The 19,690-nt window shown below is 44.0% G+C and overlaps 1 protein-coding gene across 3 annotated transcripts in view; it reads right to left on the reverse strand.

Annotated features, from left to right (window-relative positions):
- TTC39C (tetratricopeptide repeat domain 39C) overlaps positions 1–19,690 on the reverse strand; it is a 104,725-nt gene that overhangs the window by 49,615 nt on the left and 35,420 nt on the right. For all 3 annotated transcript variants that reach the window (XM_085875858.1, XM_085875869.1, XM_085875879.1), the window contains exon 6: positions 15,737–15,905. In XM_085875858.1, coding sequence (XP_085731984.1) covers positions 15,737–15,905 — 169 coding nt within the window. The remainder of the gene's footprint in view (positions 1–15,736; positions 15,906–19,690) is intronic.

Consider the following 19,690-nt stretch of genomic DNA (forward strand, 5'->3'; position numbering starts at 1 on the left):
CCTTCCTCGCCGTCAGAGTCACTTTCTGCACCGTGCGGCTCCTCCGAAATGATGCCGGCTTTAGCGAAAGCTCGGACAACAGTGCCAGCAGACTCACCGGGATGTCGAACGTGAGCGGCACCTCGTCCATGTTGGTGATGTGGCTCGGCTGGATCCGTTTGTCGCAGATGTGCTTGCTGCAGTAGGAGCGGAAGTTTTCCATCATTTCCATCAAATACGTCCGCCTTACAATGACGACACACAAAGGGCGCACTGCACTATAGGGCGCGTCGCACATTTTGACAAAAATCTAAGACGTTTATATGCGCCTTATAGTCGTGAAAATACGGTATATATATATATATATGTATATATATGTATATATATATATATATATATATATATATATATATATATATATATATATATATATATATATATATATATATATATATATATATATATATATATATATGTGCTTGGCTGATATCGGTAATTGGCTGATTGGAGTCAGTGTGATTGCGGACTACAGTACGTACTGTATTCAACCCAAAAACCTTGAGTAGATTTACCCAAATTGTTTTGGGGGGATTTCAAAACAATAAATAAAATCATTGCATTATAGACATTTCAAGATTTGCATAAACATTAATCTTAATAAACAGCTGCTAATCATAGTGTGACAGGTGTAAAAAAAAAATTGGCTCTGGAGTTTCGAAAACGTGTTAATGCGGCAAGCGCCTTGGAAATCTGGTGTTATCAAATTTATTTTGCTTTGAAACTAACAAAGAGAAACCACATAACCTTTCTAAAGCACACCCGATTCATATGACACATACAGTACATAACCAATTGCTTTCGAAACAGCCATGAGGTGAAAGGAAAACGTCATTGCTCATACGCTGCTGAAGTTAAAAGATAAAACCTCCACCATCCATCATCATTATAAGATATGGGATGAAACTTTGCCACCATGGTGCCCATAACCAAACATGTAAGCATGCACACACATACACACAGAGAGTCCTTTTACAGATCCAAATCTTCCCACATGTACCACGTCCGTGTGTGCTGTATACGTACCTCCACCTTATAGCAACTGCTGATTGTACATCCCGATCAGTACACGAACTGTACCACTATTGACTGTAGGGCGCTCGGCAAGTGGCTTAAGCACTCAAGCACGTACTCCAATGAAATGGCTAAGAAGGAACGGCTGGCTTGGCAAGCGATAGCAAGCTGATTGGTAATGGCACATACCCGCAAAAAGTAAAACGCCACTTTCTGCACTTTCCTTAATCTTTTACTCACTCAATATAATTGTCTGAAAAAGTCAAGTTTAATGCTTTGCTTAAATAAAAACACTTGGTTATCTATCTATAATTCCAGCAGTGTGTCTGTGTGTGTGTGTGTGTGTGTGTGTGTGTGTGTGTGTGTGTGTGTGTGTGTGTGTGTGTGTGTGTGTGTGTGTGTGTGTGTGTGTGTGTGTGTGTGTGTGACCGCTGTTTCTCGACAACCACTCATCCGATCTAATTGAAACTTGCCAGGTATATTGTTGGGGACCTGAGTATGTGCCTTTTCAAGGTTTGATATTAATCGGACAAGCGGTTCCTAAGTTATGGCCATTTATTTGCTAACCAATGACAGGACACGGTGCTATCGCGTCACAATTCTTCTTATTATTATTCTTTTTTTTTGCACGATTGACGACACAATTCTTCTTCTTCTTCGTTTGATATGACGTCACAATTGACACTGGGGACCAGAGTATGTGCCTTTTCACGGTTTGATATCGTTCTTCTTCATCCGTTTCAGCTGTTTCCCAAGTGTTACCCAAGTTATGGCCATTTATGATACAGTTGGTCCGATATAATTGAAACCATGCCCCAATCCAGTCGCCGTTTACGAAAGCAAAGGAACGAAGCTGCACGTCGTTTACGCGCAATGGAATCGGACGAGACATGACCTGCTCGCTTGACACGCGACGCTACGCGCGTGACAAGGCGTCGTGCAGCTGAAACAAACGAAGCACGAGTTGCTCGCTTGGCAAACAACACTGGACGTGAAGCAAGGCTTCGTGCAGAAGAAACGGACAAAGCACGAGCTGCTCGCTTGACAACGCCTTGTCACGCGTGTAGCGTCGCCTTGTCACGTGTGTCACGCTACGCGCGTGACAAGGCGTTGTGCAGCTGAAACGAACGAAGCACAAGCTGTTCGCTTGGCAGACAACACTGGACGCGAGGTAAGGCATCGTGCAGAAGAAATGGACGAAGCACGAGCTGCTCACTTGACACGCGACGCTACGCACATGACAAGGCATCGTGCAGCTGAAACGAACGAAGCACGAGTTGCTCGCTTGGCAGACAACACTGGACGTGAAGCAAGGTGTCGTGCAGAAGAAATCCCTCACCAGCGAGAAGACCAGCAAGTAAGGGATGCCCTGCACCATCAGGACGTACACTGTGCGAGACTAGAGCAGGCTCACTGTGAGAATTGCAACCTTGCTCAATACGATGATACCGATTTCTTCCGAGAGGAACTTCATGTTGAGTACAGGCACGAATTGAGCAGGACCTCATTATTTCAATGCACTAAATGCTCACATTGTGATGCTTTTGTGTGGAGCGAGGAGAGAAGAGGATTTTGCTGCAACCATGGTAAGGTTAACCTTAAGCATGATCCTACGAATCCAAAACCCGGTTCAATTCCATCACAACCACCAGATGCTATTAAAAACCTTTTCCTTAACCAGGACTTTGTGAAGCACGCGAAACAGTACAACAACACACTGGCAATGGCAAGTATTGGTGTCCGAGAGATAGGTATCCCTGGCTTCAATCCTGGAGTGCGCATACAAGGTAAGGTTTACCATTACATTGGTGCTCCTCTTGCTGATCTGGGTTGTACCCTACACTTTGCTCAGATCTACTTTCACGATCCAGCCCATGAGTTGGAGTATCGTCGTGCCCACGCCTCGTACAGTAGCCTGAATGAACAGTTTTTACTAAGAGCACAACAGGCCATTCATGAGTGCAACCCATACGTCCAATAATTCAAATCAGCCATTGAGTATGTGGTTCATAATGAAAGCGCCAATGAACTGAAAATTGTGTTAACAGGTCGCACGCGGCGCCGAGACCTTCATCATGGTACCGTCAACCTTCCCTCACCAGACAGCGATGTGGCTGTCATTGCTCAAGGGGCAATGACAACAGAGCAGTTCGGAAGGCTGGCAGTCAGTGTTCACCTCAGAGGAAGAAGTTTACAGACAATAAAAGCCATGCATCCAGCGTATGACCCTCTATCATACATACTTCTGCTACCCTGCGGCTCCCAGGGGTACCACACTGAGTTGACAGGGATAACGCCAACATCTTTCTTCTGCTACCATCTCCAAGTACGAGATCCTACTCATCACTTCAATCTACTGCTTCGTGGTGGAAAGTTGACACAGCAGTACATATGCGACATGATGGCAAAAATTGAGTCACACCGTCTCAATTGGATTCGCTACAACCAGAAGTCAATTAAGGCAGAAAAGTATAAGATCATCGTTGATGCGTTGAACAGTCACGCTGAGGTGCGACCTGGATGCCTCACCATTCTGCCACCGTCAATTTATGGGTCGCCACGTTGGTATGCCAAAGAGTTTCAGGATGCAATGGCTTTGGTCCGAGTCAAGGGAAAACCTGACTTTTTCCTAACATTCACCTGCAACCCAAAGTGGCCAGAAATTAAAGAATCGCTTTTTGAGGGTCAGTCAGCTAATGAAAGACCTGATATAATCGCCTGGGTGTTTCATATGAAGGTGGAAGCACTCCTTGCAGACCTCCTCAAGCATGACATCTTGGGGCATGTGGACGCTTATGTGATGGTGAAGGAAACGCTAAAGCGTCACCTTCCCCATATACACATGCTCCTGACCGTGGTACCTCGTGACAAGCCCAGAACACCAGCAGATGTTGATCGCGTGGTCTCTGCTGAGATTCCTAACAAACGCACAAATCTGGAACTACACCGTATCGTGACATCACACATGATTCACGGCCCATGTGGGGAATGGAACATCTCGAGCCCTTGCATGGCAGACCGGATGTGCACAAAGGACTATCCCAAAGCCTTACGAGAAACGACAAGCTTCTCTGATGACTCCTATCCCCTATATATAGGAGATAGGAGTCTGATGACTCCTATCCCCCCTATACAGAAGACGGGCAGAAGCAGCACCTGGTGATCCCATCATGAAGACAATACGAGGAGGTGCTAACGTATTAGTTAACAATGCATGGGTTGTGCCTTACAATCCATATATTGTCCTCAGGTACAATGCTCACATCAACCTTGAGATTGTATGTGCTGTCACCAGTGTGAAATACCTGTACAAATACCTTGAAAAAGGCCCGGACCAGTGCCTGGTCTAACTGGAGCCACATGAGAGGATGCGAGAGGCATTACGACATGATGAAGTGACACGATACAAACTAGAGCGTTAAATCACCGCATCTGAGGGATACTGGCGCATATACGATTTCCCCATTCAAAGCAAGTACCCACCAGTCGAGATGCTGGCACTCCATCTACAGGATGAGCAAGTGATCACGTTCAATGACGAAGGTGCCGTACAGAACGTGGCTGAGTCAAGACCCCCTGCAACAACGCTCACCACCTTTTTTGAAGCCATGAATCTCCATCCACACATGCATTATGTTCTATATCCAGATGTGTTCCAACACGTCACCTACTTAAGGAAAAGGTTTCAATTGCGGAAAAGAAGGCTGAGTTTCCAGGATAACCGTAAGGCTGATATGGTTGGGCGGCTCCCCATTATTTCCATCAACTCACATAATGCCGAGTTGTACTATCTCCGCATGCTACTGTACCGCGTGCCTGGCCCCACATGCTTTCAGGATCTCCGTCGTGTTGGTTCGTAGGGTCATGGAGACCTATCTGGCAGCCTGCATTGCGTATGGCATCGTTGACAATGACCAGGAGGTGGATTCTGTTATGGAAGAGGCTGCAAATATTGCATTTGGCCCTGCAGTCCGCGAAATATTTGCCAACATGCTCATATTCGTCCTCAGAGGAAACCACGTGCAGTTCTGGGAAAGGTACAAGTATGTGCTGTGCGAGGACTTCATGCGTGCAGCAGGTGTGAATGAGCCAAATGGACGCATTGTGAGTGAAGTGCTACTGGAGCTGAGGGACAAAATTGAGAGGCACGGCTTTTCGCTCAGTAAGAGCTTTGGCCTTCCTGAGCCTGAACCAGTTCATATCCAGTCTCGCATTCCCCGCGTCATCGAGCACGAAATAGGGCACAATATAGGAGAACTTGAGGCTCACATCGCTCAAACAGAGTGCCTTCTTAATGAAGAGCAGCGCATTGTTGTCGATAAAGTGATGACGAGTGTGGAACATGGACATGGCTGGATGATTGCAGTTGAGACAAGTGGTGGGACTGGGAAAACATTCACATTGTCTCATATACTCAACAAAGTGCGAGCAAAGGGCAAAGTGGTTCTTGCGACTGCTGCAAGTGGTATTGCAGCTACTCTGCTGCCTAAAGGGGCCACCTTCCATAGTAGGACCAAGTGTCCTCTCATTCTCACTGATGAGTCCACTTGCAACATCAGTGAAAATGACACCACTGCAGCACTCATACGAATGACGAATATAATGGTGGTGGATGAGGTTTCAATGATGGATCGTCGCGCATTGGAGGCAGCAGATCGAACATTCCAGTGGCTTCGGGGCTCAGAGGAACCATTTGGCGGCATCACAATGGTTTTCAGTGGTGACTGGAGGCAGATCCTTACCGTTGTGCCACACGGTAGCCGTATTAACATAGTTGGAAGGTGCTTCAAGAGCTCATACCTGTGGAGAAAAGTGCAGATACTCCGTCTTACAGTAAACATGAGGATCATGCAGGGTGCTGGAGAACAACAGGACGAATCTGATTTTGCAAAATTCCTGTTGGATCTGGGTGAAGGGAAGATTCCTATCAATCCAGAAGAGGGTGAATTTACTATTGAGCTCAGGGAACCGCTCATTCTTCCAGGTGAAAAACTTCAGGATATTGTCACTTGGGTGTACGAGGACTGCACAACAACATTACCAACCCCAAGTGGCTATGCGAGCGTGTTATACGATGTCCGACAAATTCCGAAGTCGATCAGGTAAATGACTAATTGACAACCATATTTCCAGGGGAGGAACATGTTTGCTGTAGCGTCGATACAGCGGAATCTGAGGGTGATCATGTCTATCCGCCTGAGTTGCTGAACACTCTCTGTCCATCTGGTATGCCTCCACATCGGATCACTCTCAAGATGGGTATGGTGATCATGCTGCTACGAAACTTCGACCAGCAAAGCGGGCACTGCAATGGCTCAAGGTACATCATCCATCAGATCCTTCCAAATCTGTTGGTTGCAAAATCTGTGATGGGTGTCAATTCTGGATGCACATTGTTCATTCCACGCATAACCTTGAGTCCATCTGACAACATGTTCCCGTTCACTCTGCGGCGTCGGCAGTTTCCGGTACGACCATGCTTTGCCATGACTGGGAATAAATCCCAAGGGCAGTCGCTACACCGTGTTGGGGTCTTCTGCACAAGAGACTTCTTCAGCCATTGTCAGTTCTACGTGGCGGCCAGTAGGGTTGGCAGATCCAGCAGCCTCTGCATTCTTGCCCTGGACGAGGAAACAAAGAAGAAGCGCAGTTTCCTCAACAATGTTGTTTATGAAGAGGTGCTAACAAGATAAAAATTGTCTACATGTACACACCTTTATTATTATTTATTTATTGAACAAAAATTGTTCCGAAAATAATTTATCAAAACATGACAACAATATTCCCAGGGGAGGAACATGTTTGCTGTAGTGTCGATACAGCGGAATCTGAGGGTGATCATTTGCATCCATCTGAGTTCCTGAACACCCTCTGTCCATCTGGTATGCCTCCACATCGGATCACTCTCAAGGTGGGTATGGAAACGGCCTGTGTGGTTGTTGTTTCCGGCACGTGGCTTGAAAGTTTTTTGATTTTTTTTTTCCACGTACGTTTTTTTATGGCCACGCACGTAAGGGCCCGCACTAGTAATAATAATACTAATACTAATAAAAATCGCAACTTTGTTAAAATTTTCAGATTTCACTCCAGATTTTGACAGTTTAATACACATGATCAGATTCTCTAAACTCTAATTATATTTTGGTTATATACTTCAATTAGTCCATGTGAGTAGATCGTGGAAAATAGCATCATATAATGCATGAAATCGCTCCAAGCTGCTCATTTGAAAACTATTGCACTTACAAAAGCGCTGTATGCAGCGATTCATAGGTATAGAGATGAGGCTTTCAAATGAGGAAAGTGAAAAAAAACCATTTGAGCGCTTTATCGTAAATAAACTGTTATGGCCTGTTCCAAGTCAAGGCATTGTTGAGCATGCCAAACAAAATGGCGAACTAAGACTCCAGCGAGGAAGAGTGAGGTGACCGAGGATGTGCCCGTTAAAGAATAAAATTAAATAAGGCCATCAATTATCTTCAAAAGGGGTGTTTTAATTAACCCAAACACCTAATTTTCACTCTTGCACTTCCTTGGAGTTCCCTGAGTATGCATGCAAAGTTTTAGGCTACCAGATTGCATGGTTATGGAGGATACACACACACACACACACACACACACACACACACACACACACACACACACACACACACACACACACACACACACACACACACACACGAATGTTTTGCTTGCGACAAACAAACCTTTTGAATAGCTATTGAAGTGTCAATATCTCTGGAACTCCTGAAGTGAGAGAGGTATGTCATATTTCGAATTGAAGGAATTTATATACTCTGCAAGGAGAATTGACTGTTATGAACCCTCCAGAAACAGCGTTGTCCATTATGTCTTAATGAACTACAAGTACAATACAAAACTCAAAATGGGTGCCATTTTAAAGCTAGAAAATGGCTGAAACATAAACAAGAAAAAGAGCAAAAAGGATTTGCAGATCCTCGCCTAGACGTTTGTGTGGTGGTTGTGTACTGGTGTTACGTAATTAATCAGACATAATTAGAACTGACAGTGATGACCAGGTACCAAGACGTCCCGCTTTGATCCAACCCCATTTTGATTGGACATTTGACTCTGAGCCATGACGTTTTTCATTATTATTCAATTGAATTTAGAGTGGGATTAAAATAAATTCAATTCAAATGAAATGGAAGACAATCAGGTGATCACAGAAGGTACAGTTCTGCATTGGAGTAATCATAAGGAACCCAAACGAGCAAAAAGCAATGATGAAGTCATCAGAAGGAACCTTGAGAGGATTCGCATTTCAGCTGCTACTCCTCACCCTCAGACCCACCCAGGCACAGAAAAGTGAGCCCTATTCAAAGGACCCAGATAAAAAAAAAATTAAATAATTCTGGCAGCTTGACCATGTGTCCGATCAAGTTGAAATTTAAAACACATATTCCCCATCATGACTAGATCATAAATGTGAAGTTTTATGCCGATTGATTAAGCGGTTCCAGAGAAAACATTTAACATTTTTCTTCAATCCAATATGGCTGCCAAACCATGTGACCTATGAAGTCACATGTGTGAACCTTTTGTTCCTCATGGATAGGTGGTCATATGTCTAAAGTTTCACCTCGATCTGTTCAGCCACTTCAGAGAAGATTTTTGAAGGTTGAAAAAACAACAATATGGCTGCCGAATGCTGTGACCGATGACGTCATCAAAAAATTTCTGTGTACCATTTTATCCCGTGATGACTCTCAAAAAGTTTCATACTGATCAGATGTAGCGTTCTACATCTGCAATTATGACGTCATAACGAAGGCACCTCTGACATCATAAAAAAAACAAACCACACATTCCCCATGAGTACTTGACATGTGCCAAGTTTCATTTTTTAGCTCGCCTGTTCGAAGAACAGAGAGCTATAGCGATACCCCCGGCATGAGCGTGTGTCAGCGTGAGCGTGAAAATGTAAAATTTTTTGTATTACGGAAAAACTCCTCGACGGATTTCGACGAAACTTGGTGGGGGGGGGTTAGGTATGGTCCAATGATCATGCCATTAGATTTTGGACTTGGTCCCCCCCCCCCAAAAAAAAAGTTAGAGAAAATTTTTGTTTTTTGCATTTCTACATGTTTTAAGTGATTTCCACCCCCCCCCCCCCAAAAAAAAATTGTCAGAGAAAAAAAAAATTTTTGCAACTTTTTTTCAACAAAATTTCGATTTCTTTTTTTTTGTATTTCTACATGTTTTAAGTGATTTCCAACCCCCCCCCCCCAAAAAAAATTGTTAGACAAAAAAAATTTTTGCAACTTATTTTTCAACAAAATTTTGATTTCTTTTTTTTGCATTTCTGCATGTTTTAAGTGATTAGGATTTCGACGAAACTTGGTGGGGGGTTAGGTATGGTCCAAGGATCATGCCATTAGATTTTGGACTTGGTCCCCCCCCCCAAAAAAAAATTGTTAGAGAATTTTTTTGTGCATTTCTACATGTTTTAAGTGATTTCCAACCCCCCCAAAATATTGTAAGAGAAAAAAAAAATTTGCAACTTTTTTTCAACAAAATTTCGATTTCTTTTTTTTGCATTTCTACATGTTTTAAGTGATTTCCAACCCCCCCCCCCCAAAAAAAAATTTGTTAGAGAAAAAAAAAATTTTTGCAACTTTTTTTTTCAACAAAATTTTGATTTCTTTTTTTTGCATTTCTACATGTTTTAAGTGATTAGGATTTCGACGAAACTTGGTGGGGGGGGGTTAGGTATGGTCCAAGGATCATGCCATTACATTTTGGACTTGGCGCCCCCCCTAAAAAAATTGTTAGAGAAATTTTTTTTTTTTGCATTTCTACATGTTTTAAGTGATTTCCAACCCCCCCGCCCCCCAAAACAAAAAGAATTGTTAGAGAATTATAAAAAATATTAATTATTAGACTCGTCTTTTAAAAACGATAAAATGTATAAACAGGCGAGCATTGGGTGGCTTTGACACCAACTCTGGTTTTCCTTGATGTTGCTTCAGAGATTCAGAGGTCCAACGTTTTTCCGTTTTCTCAACATGGCTGCCACACCACGTGATCAATGACATAATTATCAATAAAACATTCTACAGGAGTAGTCGCTCTTATGATGAAAATTGTCTCAATCCGACAAGCAGTTGCGGACAAACAAGCATACAGAGAAACAAACAAACGGACCCAAATGCAATACCCTATCCTCCGGCAAGGGTAACTATGCAATCTATCACCTTAAAGTTCTCAGATTGATGGTTGGTTCTGAGCAGCAAGTCAAATCAGAATACCTCAGCAAGCATCAAAAAAACAAGGACAAATGTGTCCAAGAGCCACATCCTTAAGGTTTTGTCTTCACCAGAAGAAGAAGAACAACAACAACAACAACTTCCGATATTTCGTCACGTGCCTTGATGGAGCCAATAGCGAGACCCGTCATGGAGGCTCCTCGTTCATGACGAGAAAATAGTATATTTACGAAATAACAACACATTAAATGGAATAATCTTTAAATAGTAACGTGAACTTTTTGAAACTTTAAAGCAAATGTCCGAATATATTTAAAAGTTCATGATAGATGCTCTCAAAAGGCACCCTCAATGCGAGGATGTGTACAGATGTTTAGTATTTAAGGAGATCCGGATCTTGTATATAAAAGAGCCGTGTCCTAAAGGTTTTGTCTTCACCAGAAGAAGAAGAAGAAGAAGAAGAAGAAGAAGAAGAAGAAGAAGAAGAAGAAGAAGAAGAAGAAGAAGAAGAAGAAGAAGAAGAAGAAGAAGAAGAAGAAGAAGAAGAAGAAGAAGAAGAAGAAGAAGAAGAAGAAGAAGAAGAAGAAGAAGAAGAAGAACAACAACAACAACAACAACGCGGAGTTCTCTTAGAGCCAGCGTTCGCTACGTGAGACGCGGCTAAAAATTGGTGCTTTTGTCTGGGATGTCCCCATCATTTTGTTGAGCTGCCTGACTACAATAGCTTTATGAGCTTTCTTTACGGGAGTCTCAGCTGGAGAACTTGAGGGTCATTTACCACTCTTGATGAAGGGGTTTGAGAGAGCTTGGCACAAAATACTATAAATGAAGGTCAGATGATACATCTCACGAGTACAGTGCAGACCATGCGACTGAGGGCGAGAGAAGTGGTGTACTGTACTTCGTACCTCCACGTCCATTACACGATGGCTCAAAATTTTCAAAAAAATTCCACGTAAAATTTAATACCCATGACTTGAAGCTGGGTACCCCAAGCAGGAATACAAAGTTTGGTAGAGGTTGGCCAAGCCGTTTTGGATTCCACAAGGAACAGACATACCTACATTGCCTTATTTTATATAGTATGATTAAGCAATATCAATTGGTGTCAAAAAGTAGGGTCAAAGCATTATTTAATGAACACATCCATGCCCATGGTGATTCCATCTAATGGACAATCATATAAGGTATGTGGGATTTGAATCTCGGTTCCCCACTTCATGAGACAAATGTTCAGATCGGAATGTTAACTGGCCAACTGAAAACACGTCTTCTTCTTCTTCTTCTTCTTCTTCTTCTTCTTCTTCTTCTTCTTTCGGCTGCTCCCGTTAGGGGTCGCCACAGCGGATCAACCGTCTCCATTTCGCTCTATCCTCCACATCTTCCATTGACACTCCAACCACCCGCATGTCCGTCCTCACCGCATCCATGAACCTCTTCTTTGGCCTTCCTCTTCTCCTCCTGCCTGGCGGCTCCATCTTCAGCATCCTTCTCCCAATATACTCCGCTTCCCTCCTGTGCACATGTCCAAACCATCTCAATCTTGCCTCTCTCACTTTGTCTCCAAACCGTCCAACCTGCGCAGTCCCTCTAATATACTCATTCCTTATCCTGTCCATCCTCGTCACTCCCAACGAGAATCGCAGCATCTTTAACTCTGCCACCTCCAGCTGCTCCACTTCCTGTCTTTTTCTCAGCGCCACCGCCTCCAAACCGTACAACATAGCTGGTCTCACTACCGTCTTGTATACTTTCCCCTTCACTCTTGCAGCTACCCTTCTGTCACAAATCACTTCTACAACTCTTCTCCAACCACTCCATCCTGCCTGCACTCTCTTTTTCACTTCTCTCCCACACTCTCCGTTACATTGGACAGTTGATCCCAAGTACTTAAACCCATCCACCTTCCCCACCTCAACTCCTTGCAACCGCACCATACCACCACCCTCCCTCTCATTTATGCACATGTACTCCGTCTTACTCCTTCTGACTATCATTCGCCTTCTCTCCAGTGCGTACCTCCACCTCTCAAGGCTCGCCTCAGCCTGCTCCCTACTCTCCCTACAGATCATGATGTCATCCGCGAACATCATAGTCCATGGAAACTCCAGTCTGATCTTGTCCATCAACCTGTCCATCACCATTGCAAACAGGAAAGGGCTGAGTCGATCCTTGGTGCAATCCCACTTTTACCTTAAACCGATCCGTCATTCCTATCGCACACCTCACCGCTGTCACACTGTCCTCATACATATCCTGCATGATCCTCACATACTTCTCCACCACTCCCGACTTCCTCATACAATGCCACTACTCCTCTCTTGGCACCCTATCATAAGCTTTCTCTAAATCCACAAACACACAATGTAACTCCTTCTGGCCTTCCCTATACTTCTCCATCAACATTCTCAAAGCAAACATCGCATCAGTGGTGCTCTTTCCTGGCATAAACCCATATTGCTGCTCACAAATCGTCACCTCTCTTCTCAACCTAGCTTCCACGACTCTTTCCCACAACTTCATGGTGTGGCTTAACAAGTTTATCCCTCTATAATTTCCACATCTCTGCACATCACCCTTGTTCTTGAAAATCGGAACCAGTACACTTCATCTCCACTCCTCAGGCATCCTCTCACTTTATAAGATTTTATTAAACAATGTGGTTAACAACCCCACTGCCATCTCTCCTAAGCACTTCCATGCCTCCACTGGTATACCATCTGGGCCAACCACCTTTCCACTCTTCATCCTCTTCATAGCAGTCCTCACTTCATCCTTACTGATCCACCCCACTTCCTGATTCACTATCTCCACCTCTTCCAACCTTCTCTCTCTCTCATTTTCTTCATTCATCAGCTCCTCAAAGTACTCCATCCACCTTGTCAGCACACTCTCCTCGCTCGTCAGCACATTCCCATTTGCGTCCTTTATCACCCTAACCTGCAGCACATCCTTCCCAGCTCGGTCCCTCTGTCTTGCCAATCGGTATAAATCCTTTTCCCCTTCTTTTGTATCCAACTTCTCATACAGCTCATCATATGCCTTTTTCTTAGCCTTTGCCACCTCTCTCTTTGCCTTTCACCGCCACTCCTTGTACCCCTGCCTACTTTGTTCATCTCTCTGACTATCCCACTTCTTTTTCGCCAACCCCTTCTTCCTTATACTTTCCTGTACTTCCTCGTTCCACCACTAAGTCTGCTTATCTTCCTTCCGCTGTCCAGATGTCACACCAAGTACCTTCCTAACTATCTCCCTCACCACTTCTGCTGTCATTGCCCAATCATCCCACCCATCTTTACCACCATCCAACACCTGTCTCGCCTCCTCCCTAAATTCTACGCAACAGTCTTCCTCCTTCAGCTTCTACCATCTGGTCCTTGGTTCAGCCCTCACTCTCTTCCTCAACCTCACCTCCAAAATCATCTTACAGACCACCAATCGATGCTGTCGAGCTACACTCTCCCCTGTTACCACCTTACAGTCTCTAATCTCTTTCAGGTTGCATCTCCTCCTTAAGATGTAATCCACCTGTGTGCACTTTCCTCCACTCTTGGATGTCACCCTGTGTTTCTCCTCCTTCTTGAAATACGTATTTACTACTGCCATTTCCATTCTTTTTGCAAACTCAACCACCATTTGCCCTTTCACATTTCTCTTGTTGAGACCGTACCTCCTCATCGTCTTTATTCCCTTCCCCAACATGCCCATTGAAATCTGCTCCAATCACCACTCTTTCATCCTTGGATACACTCTCCACCACTTCATCTAACTCACTCCAGAAATCTTCTTTATACTCCATCTCACACCCCATATGCGGTGCATATGCACTGATGACATTCATCATCACCTCTTCAATTTCCAACTTCACACTCATCACTCGGTCAGACACTCTCCTCACCTCCAATACCCTCTTGACATAATTTTCCTTCACGATTACCCTGACACCATTTCTCCTCCCATCCACACCATGGTAGAACAGTTTGAAACCACCTCCAATGCTCCTTGCCTTACTCCCCATCCACTTGGTCTCTTGTACACACAGTATGTCCACCTTTCTTCTCTCCATCATATCAGCCAACTCTCGCCCTTTGCCAGTCATCGTCCCAACATTCAGTTCCAACTCTCACCTCCACACTTCTACCCTTCCCCCTCTCCCACTGCCTCCGGACTCACCTTCCCCGTCTCCTTCTCCTCCTTCGCCCAGCAGTAGCACAATTTCCACTGGTACCCTGCTGACCACCGGTAACGGTGGCGGTCGTTGGTAACCCGGGCCTCGACCGATCCGGTATGGAAATTCATGTTTGTTGTCCGCATAATGATTTGGCATAGGTTTTTACGCCGGATGCCCTTCCTGACGCAACCCTGGTCGCCTCTTACGACACACAGGGATATGGTACACCTATTCTAACCGGGGCATACACTGGGCCCAGTACACTGGTACTCATTTCGCCGACCTTGGAAGGATGACAGGCTGCGTCAACCTCCTGGTGTTATACGACTTGGTATATACATATATATATATATATATATATATATATATATATATATATATATATATATATATATATATATATACACATAATACACATGTATTATAATAATTATAGTAATAATCTCCCATACAAGGAACTTTGATGCAAGAGGAAGCCATAAAGCCAATCAAAGCCTGAGCTATGATTGCCAACATATGGTTCTTTGTCCATGCTACCTATTTTTTAATTGTTTTTTTCCTTTATGTATAGCACCAAGCAAGGAAGCAGCAAGTACAATGTTTTTTTTAAGTCTTTGGGTAAGACTCAGCCAAGCTTTGAACCACCGACCTCCCAGATTCAGAGCGGACGCTCTAACCATTACACCACTGAGTCTAGTAAGAATTGTAAACTGCTGAAATCACCCACATGAGTTATTAATTACATAAATAAGTTAAAAAAGATTAGATACAAATTACTGTTAGAAAAATCTCAAATTCCTAAAATGTCCATAATCAAAAGAGAGGAACATACAAACAATATAATCGGAGTTAACCAACACAAATGGGCTGTACAGACTGGTGCAATTGAGGTCGAAGGGAATTCCTAGACAAGAATACAGGACCTTTTGTAGTTGCATCACACCAATAGAAAAATGGCAAACCAGTCTGAAACCTGACTTCATGAACATACCAAGAGTCAACATTTCCAATGATAATTAAAAACTACATGTCCATGATAGAATTCTCTTTTTACCAAGGATTGTATGCAGGTGGCAATATTTTAGCCAAGGGGAGAAGTTGGTCAGCAAAGCTCAGTAACATTTTAACCATTTGGAAAGGGCTTCACATTGGTCTAATGAATCCTCCACAATGCTTCCTCACATGCTCCACATATTAAACACATCCATTCTTTTGTAAAAGTGAAATTTACAGTAAACACACATTGGAAAATGGAATAGAATGTTTTTTTTATAATTCAGCATACCCGCAGCCTCTGAATGCGACCTTTAAAAAAGAGGAAGAGTGAAGAGTTGGGATAAAGTGCTTCTTTGAGTTGTAGCATCTTCTCAGCCTCATCCAGTCCAGCCTGAATATCTCCACCGTCCAAAGCAAAAAAAGGCCGTACAACCGTGTGGTACCACAGCAAAGCAAGTCTGTGCAAGAAAAACCAAAAGGCACAACTTTTAGCTCAGCAAGTTACTCTTAAGTAAACATATTCATGAATTGTGTGAAAATGAAGATTCTGGCAGTAGACTTCCAAGTTGAATGAATTAACAGATATGTTCATTAACTTGATATTGTATAAAATATATTATAGTAGGATGTCGACTTCAATATAAATAAAAAGTTTTTGTCACATCACTAAAAGCAAGCTCGTGTTCAGGGTGGAGTAAGCATGACCCACCACCATGATACCTCCATAACACAATGTGAATCATTACAGTGACAGCCATCATCACACTGGCATACTGTACAATTGGACAAAAGTGGTACTTTAACAAAGGACTTCTCCAACTCAGAAAATAACCAGTACTTTCCAGGCATGGTCTCACAAAGCATTTCACAGCTTGAAGTGAGAACGGCATTTGGTGGGGCACATACCTCCGCCAGGCTGAACAGTCCAAGTTTTGTATCCCACTGATAGGTCAGATCTGCATCCAGTACTGAGCCAAAATCTAATCGGCTTGTTCTTGTCACCTACCCAACTCATCCACCCAGTTTTGTCATAATCCATCCACAACCTTTTGAAATGCCATGCTATATATCGTTTTTGGCTCCATATCTCAATGGTTAAGAATCACTTGCAAATTTAAAAAAAAACAAAAAAACTCGTATCCAGATCTGGATCATCACCAAAATCTAATCTTAGTCCTTGTCAAACACCCAATCTGCCCATCAAGTTTCATCCAAATCCATCCATAACCTATTGAGATATTGTGCTGTATATTGTTTTTGGTCCTATCTGTCAATGGTGAAGAATCACTTGAAGATGAAAAAATTCTCAAATCTGGATTCGGATCTTTACCAAAATCCAAACTATTCGTTCTTGGCAGACACCCAACCTATTCACCAATACCCGTCCATAACTTTTTGAGATATCATGCTATATATTGTTTTTGGCCCAATCTTTCAATGGTGAAGAATCATTAAAATAATTAAAATTAAAAAATTCTCGTATCCAGATCCAACACAATTGAAATAATTCATCCTTGTCAGACACCCAACTAAGTCCACCAAGTTTCGTCAAAATACATCTCACTTTTTGAGATATCCCGCTCATAGACAGGGGTTAAAACATAATACCTGTCCAGGTTCGGTGGCAGAGGTAATGAAAGCACACATTAATGTACACTTATGTGGCACTGGTTTCATGTATGACTCCTCAAATTCAGAGGAAACCAGAGCCCTCGTGGAACAGTTCTAACAATTACAGTGAAGCAAGCCATCACCTCATTACCAAACTGGAAATTTAGATTCACACCACACAGGCTTGGCATATCTCTGATATTTCAAATTATTGGGGACCTTGTCATATGTGCCAAGCTTCCATCAGTAAATGCTATAATTTGTTCACTCTTTGAATTGTCACGTCTTTCATGTTCATATTCAGAGAGGCCTGTTATATTGTTGTGGTGCCGGGTCTCAGTGGCGAGCAGGACCGCTAGGGGGAGCAGTAGAGTTGGCTCCACCGAACACCCGGAATTTAGGTCATACCTTTCAGATAAATCCGAATGGTCATGGGTCCCTTATCGGACTGAAGATTGGCAATAGATCGACCACGTGGGGTAGGGTCAATTGCCAATTTCAATATACTTAAATACCCACGCAGTCTGACTACCGGGGAACCACACCCTCAGCCGACTCTGTCCGATCCGAGTCGCAGGTAACGGCTTGGATCCGGCGTAACCGAGCGGAGTTATCAGAACTGCGCCAGACCAAATGAACAATTTCCCCTCGCTATCTCTCAATACACAGCGTGCTAAGCCAATGAAAGAAACACAGAAACGAGCTGGTACATTCAACAATAGGGGAATTTATTTACAACAATAATCGGGGAGGGGGAACACACAAAGAGCAGAGTTATCCGAATAAAAGCAATGCAGGTATGTACAAGACACTTAAACAATTCTACTTTGAGACAGGGCCCACACACAGACACATACCCCCCAAAAGAAATGATGGCTGCGGCTTTTATTGATACCCCCAGCTCGGAGGGAAGGTGAGCTGGAGGTAAGGATGCTAGCTCGCTAGCTTGGACCTTCCCATGTGGCCCTTAACGATCCGGCTCGGCGGGACTCGAACCCGCAACACGATGCCGCTCCAATCACCAGGTACCGCGCTCTCCAACCGGCCACGCACCAATCGACCAAGACCAAGGAGAAGATCAGACGACGATGACCTCGGACCAGACGAACCAGCCAGCACCAAGACCCACGACCCCCAACCTCCCCAGCCTGGCGTTCCTTTATATTTTTCTTGTCTGGGGTGAGAAAATCGCCATCTGAGGCAGTCACCACCCTCTTTGGCCGGGGTGTCGTGGGAAAGTCGCCCTCTGTGGCAATCTCAACCCTCATTGGCCGGGGTGTCGGAAAGTCACCCTCTGTGGCCATCTCAACCCTCATTGGCCGGGGTGTCATGGGAAAGTCTCCCTCTGTGGCAATCTCAACCCTCATTGGCCGGGGTGTCGGAAAGTCGTCCTCTGGGGCCATCTCAACCCTCATTGGCCAGGGTGTCGTGGGAAAGTCGCCCTCTGTGGCCATCTCAACCCTCATTGGCCGGGGTGTCGTGGGAAAGTCACTCTCTGTGGCAATCTCACCCTCATTGGCCGGGGTGTCGTGGGAAAGTCACCCTCTGTGGAAATTTCACCCTCATTGGCCGGGGTGTCGTGGGAAACTCGCCCTCTGTGGCAATCTCACCCTCATTGGCCGGGGTGTCGTGGGAAAGTCGCCCTCTGTGGCCATCTCAACCCTCATTGGCCAGGGTGTTGTGGGAAAGTCGCCCTCTCTGTGCGTGATTGGACAAGGGGCACACCCCTGCCTTTCTGGGCGGAGTCTCGATCTGAGGTGATGGAAATCTCTGCCCACGTACCTGGCTGGACACGCATGTGTAATTGCGCGATGTGCGAAGTGAAGGAGTGAGGGTTTCGGTTGGCTGGAGGCTCGATTTCTATTGCAAAAACCCTGACTGAAAAAGTAATTCACAGCACACACATGTAATTCCCATTTGACACAGGTAGGGGGGGGGGTCCTAACTATAAACACATACTTATTGAAATAAGTAAGCTTAGGGACTGCTGTCTGTCTGTGTGCACAAGGCTTCCAAATTCATAACAATATGTGCAAGGATGGGATGGGAAAGTGGAAGAAACACATTCTGGAGTAAGAAAAATCCTATAGCAGCAGCCTCGCAGCCTCACAGTGAAGAGAAAGATTCCTTCTTTGTTGAATATCCCAATGGTGCAACAGTTGGACCTTGTTTTGGCTGAAGGCTTGCAGATAATAATAAAAGATCTCCTGCTTTGGCATTTCCAGTGGACATTGTGGAATTTCAAACAGTACAGTGGAATTTCCAAATCCATGGAATTATTTTTTCAGCCCAACAATGCAGAATTATTTTTTTCTCAGTGCTGGTTTGATAGATCGCCATTTTGCTCACATTTTGCTTTTGGTTTATACTGTTTATTGGTCATCATATGACCACCGGTCATTAAGAGTAGTTTGTTGTACAAAATGAGTTACATATTTGTTACACCGAGACCCTACTTTTAGTAATACCGAGGGAAATGTGGTTTCGTGGGTGAGAAATATGGTTGATGTAAGGCCAAGCAGTTAAAACAAGCAATTGCCATGCGATCATTAGCAGATAGGTCTCAATTGCCTTTCTTTATCCATGAAAATATTGTTGCACGAATGCCAGTCACACTCGATGCCAACGCCAT

Source organism: Eptatretus burgeri, chromosome 1 (genome assembly GCF_056783735.1).
Source record: "Eptatretus burgeri isolate ZD-2024b chromosome 1, Ebu_testis_v1, whole genome shotgun sequence".
Classification (NCBI taxonomy): domain Eukaryota; kingdom Metazoa; phylum Chordata; class Myxini; order Myxiniformes; family Myxinidae; genus Eptatretus; species Eptatretus burgeri.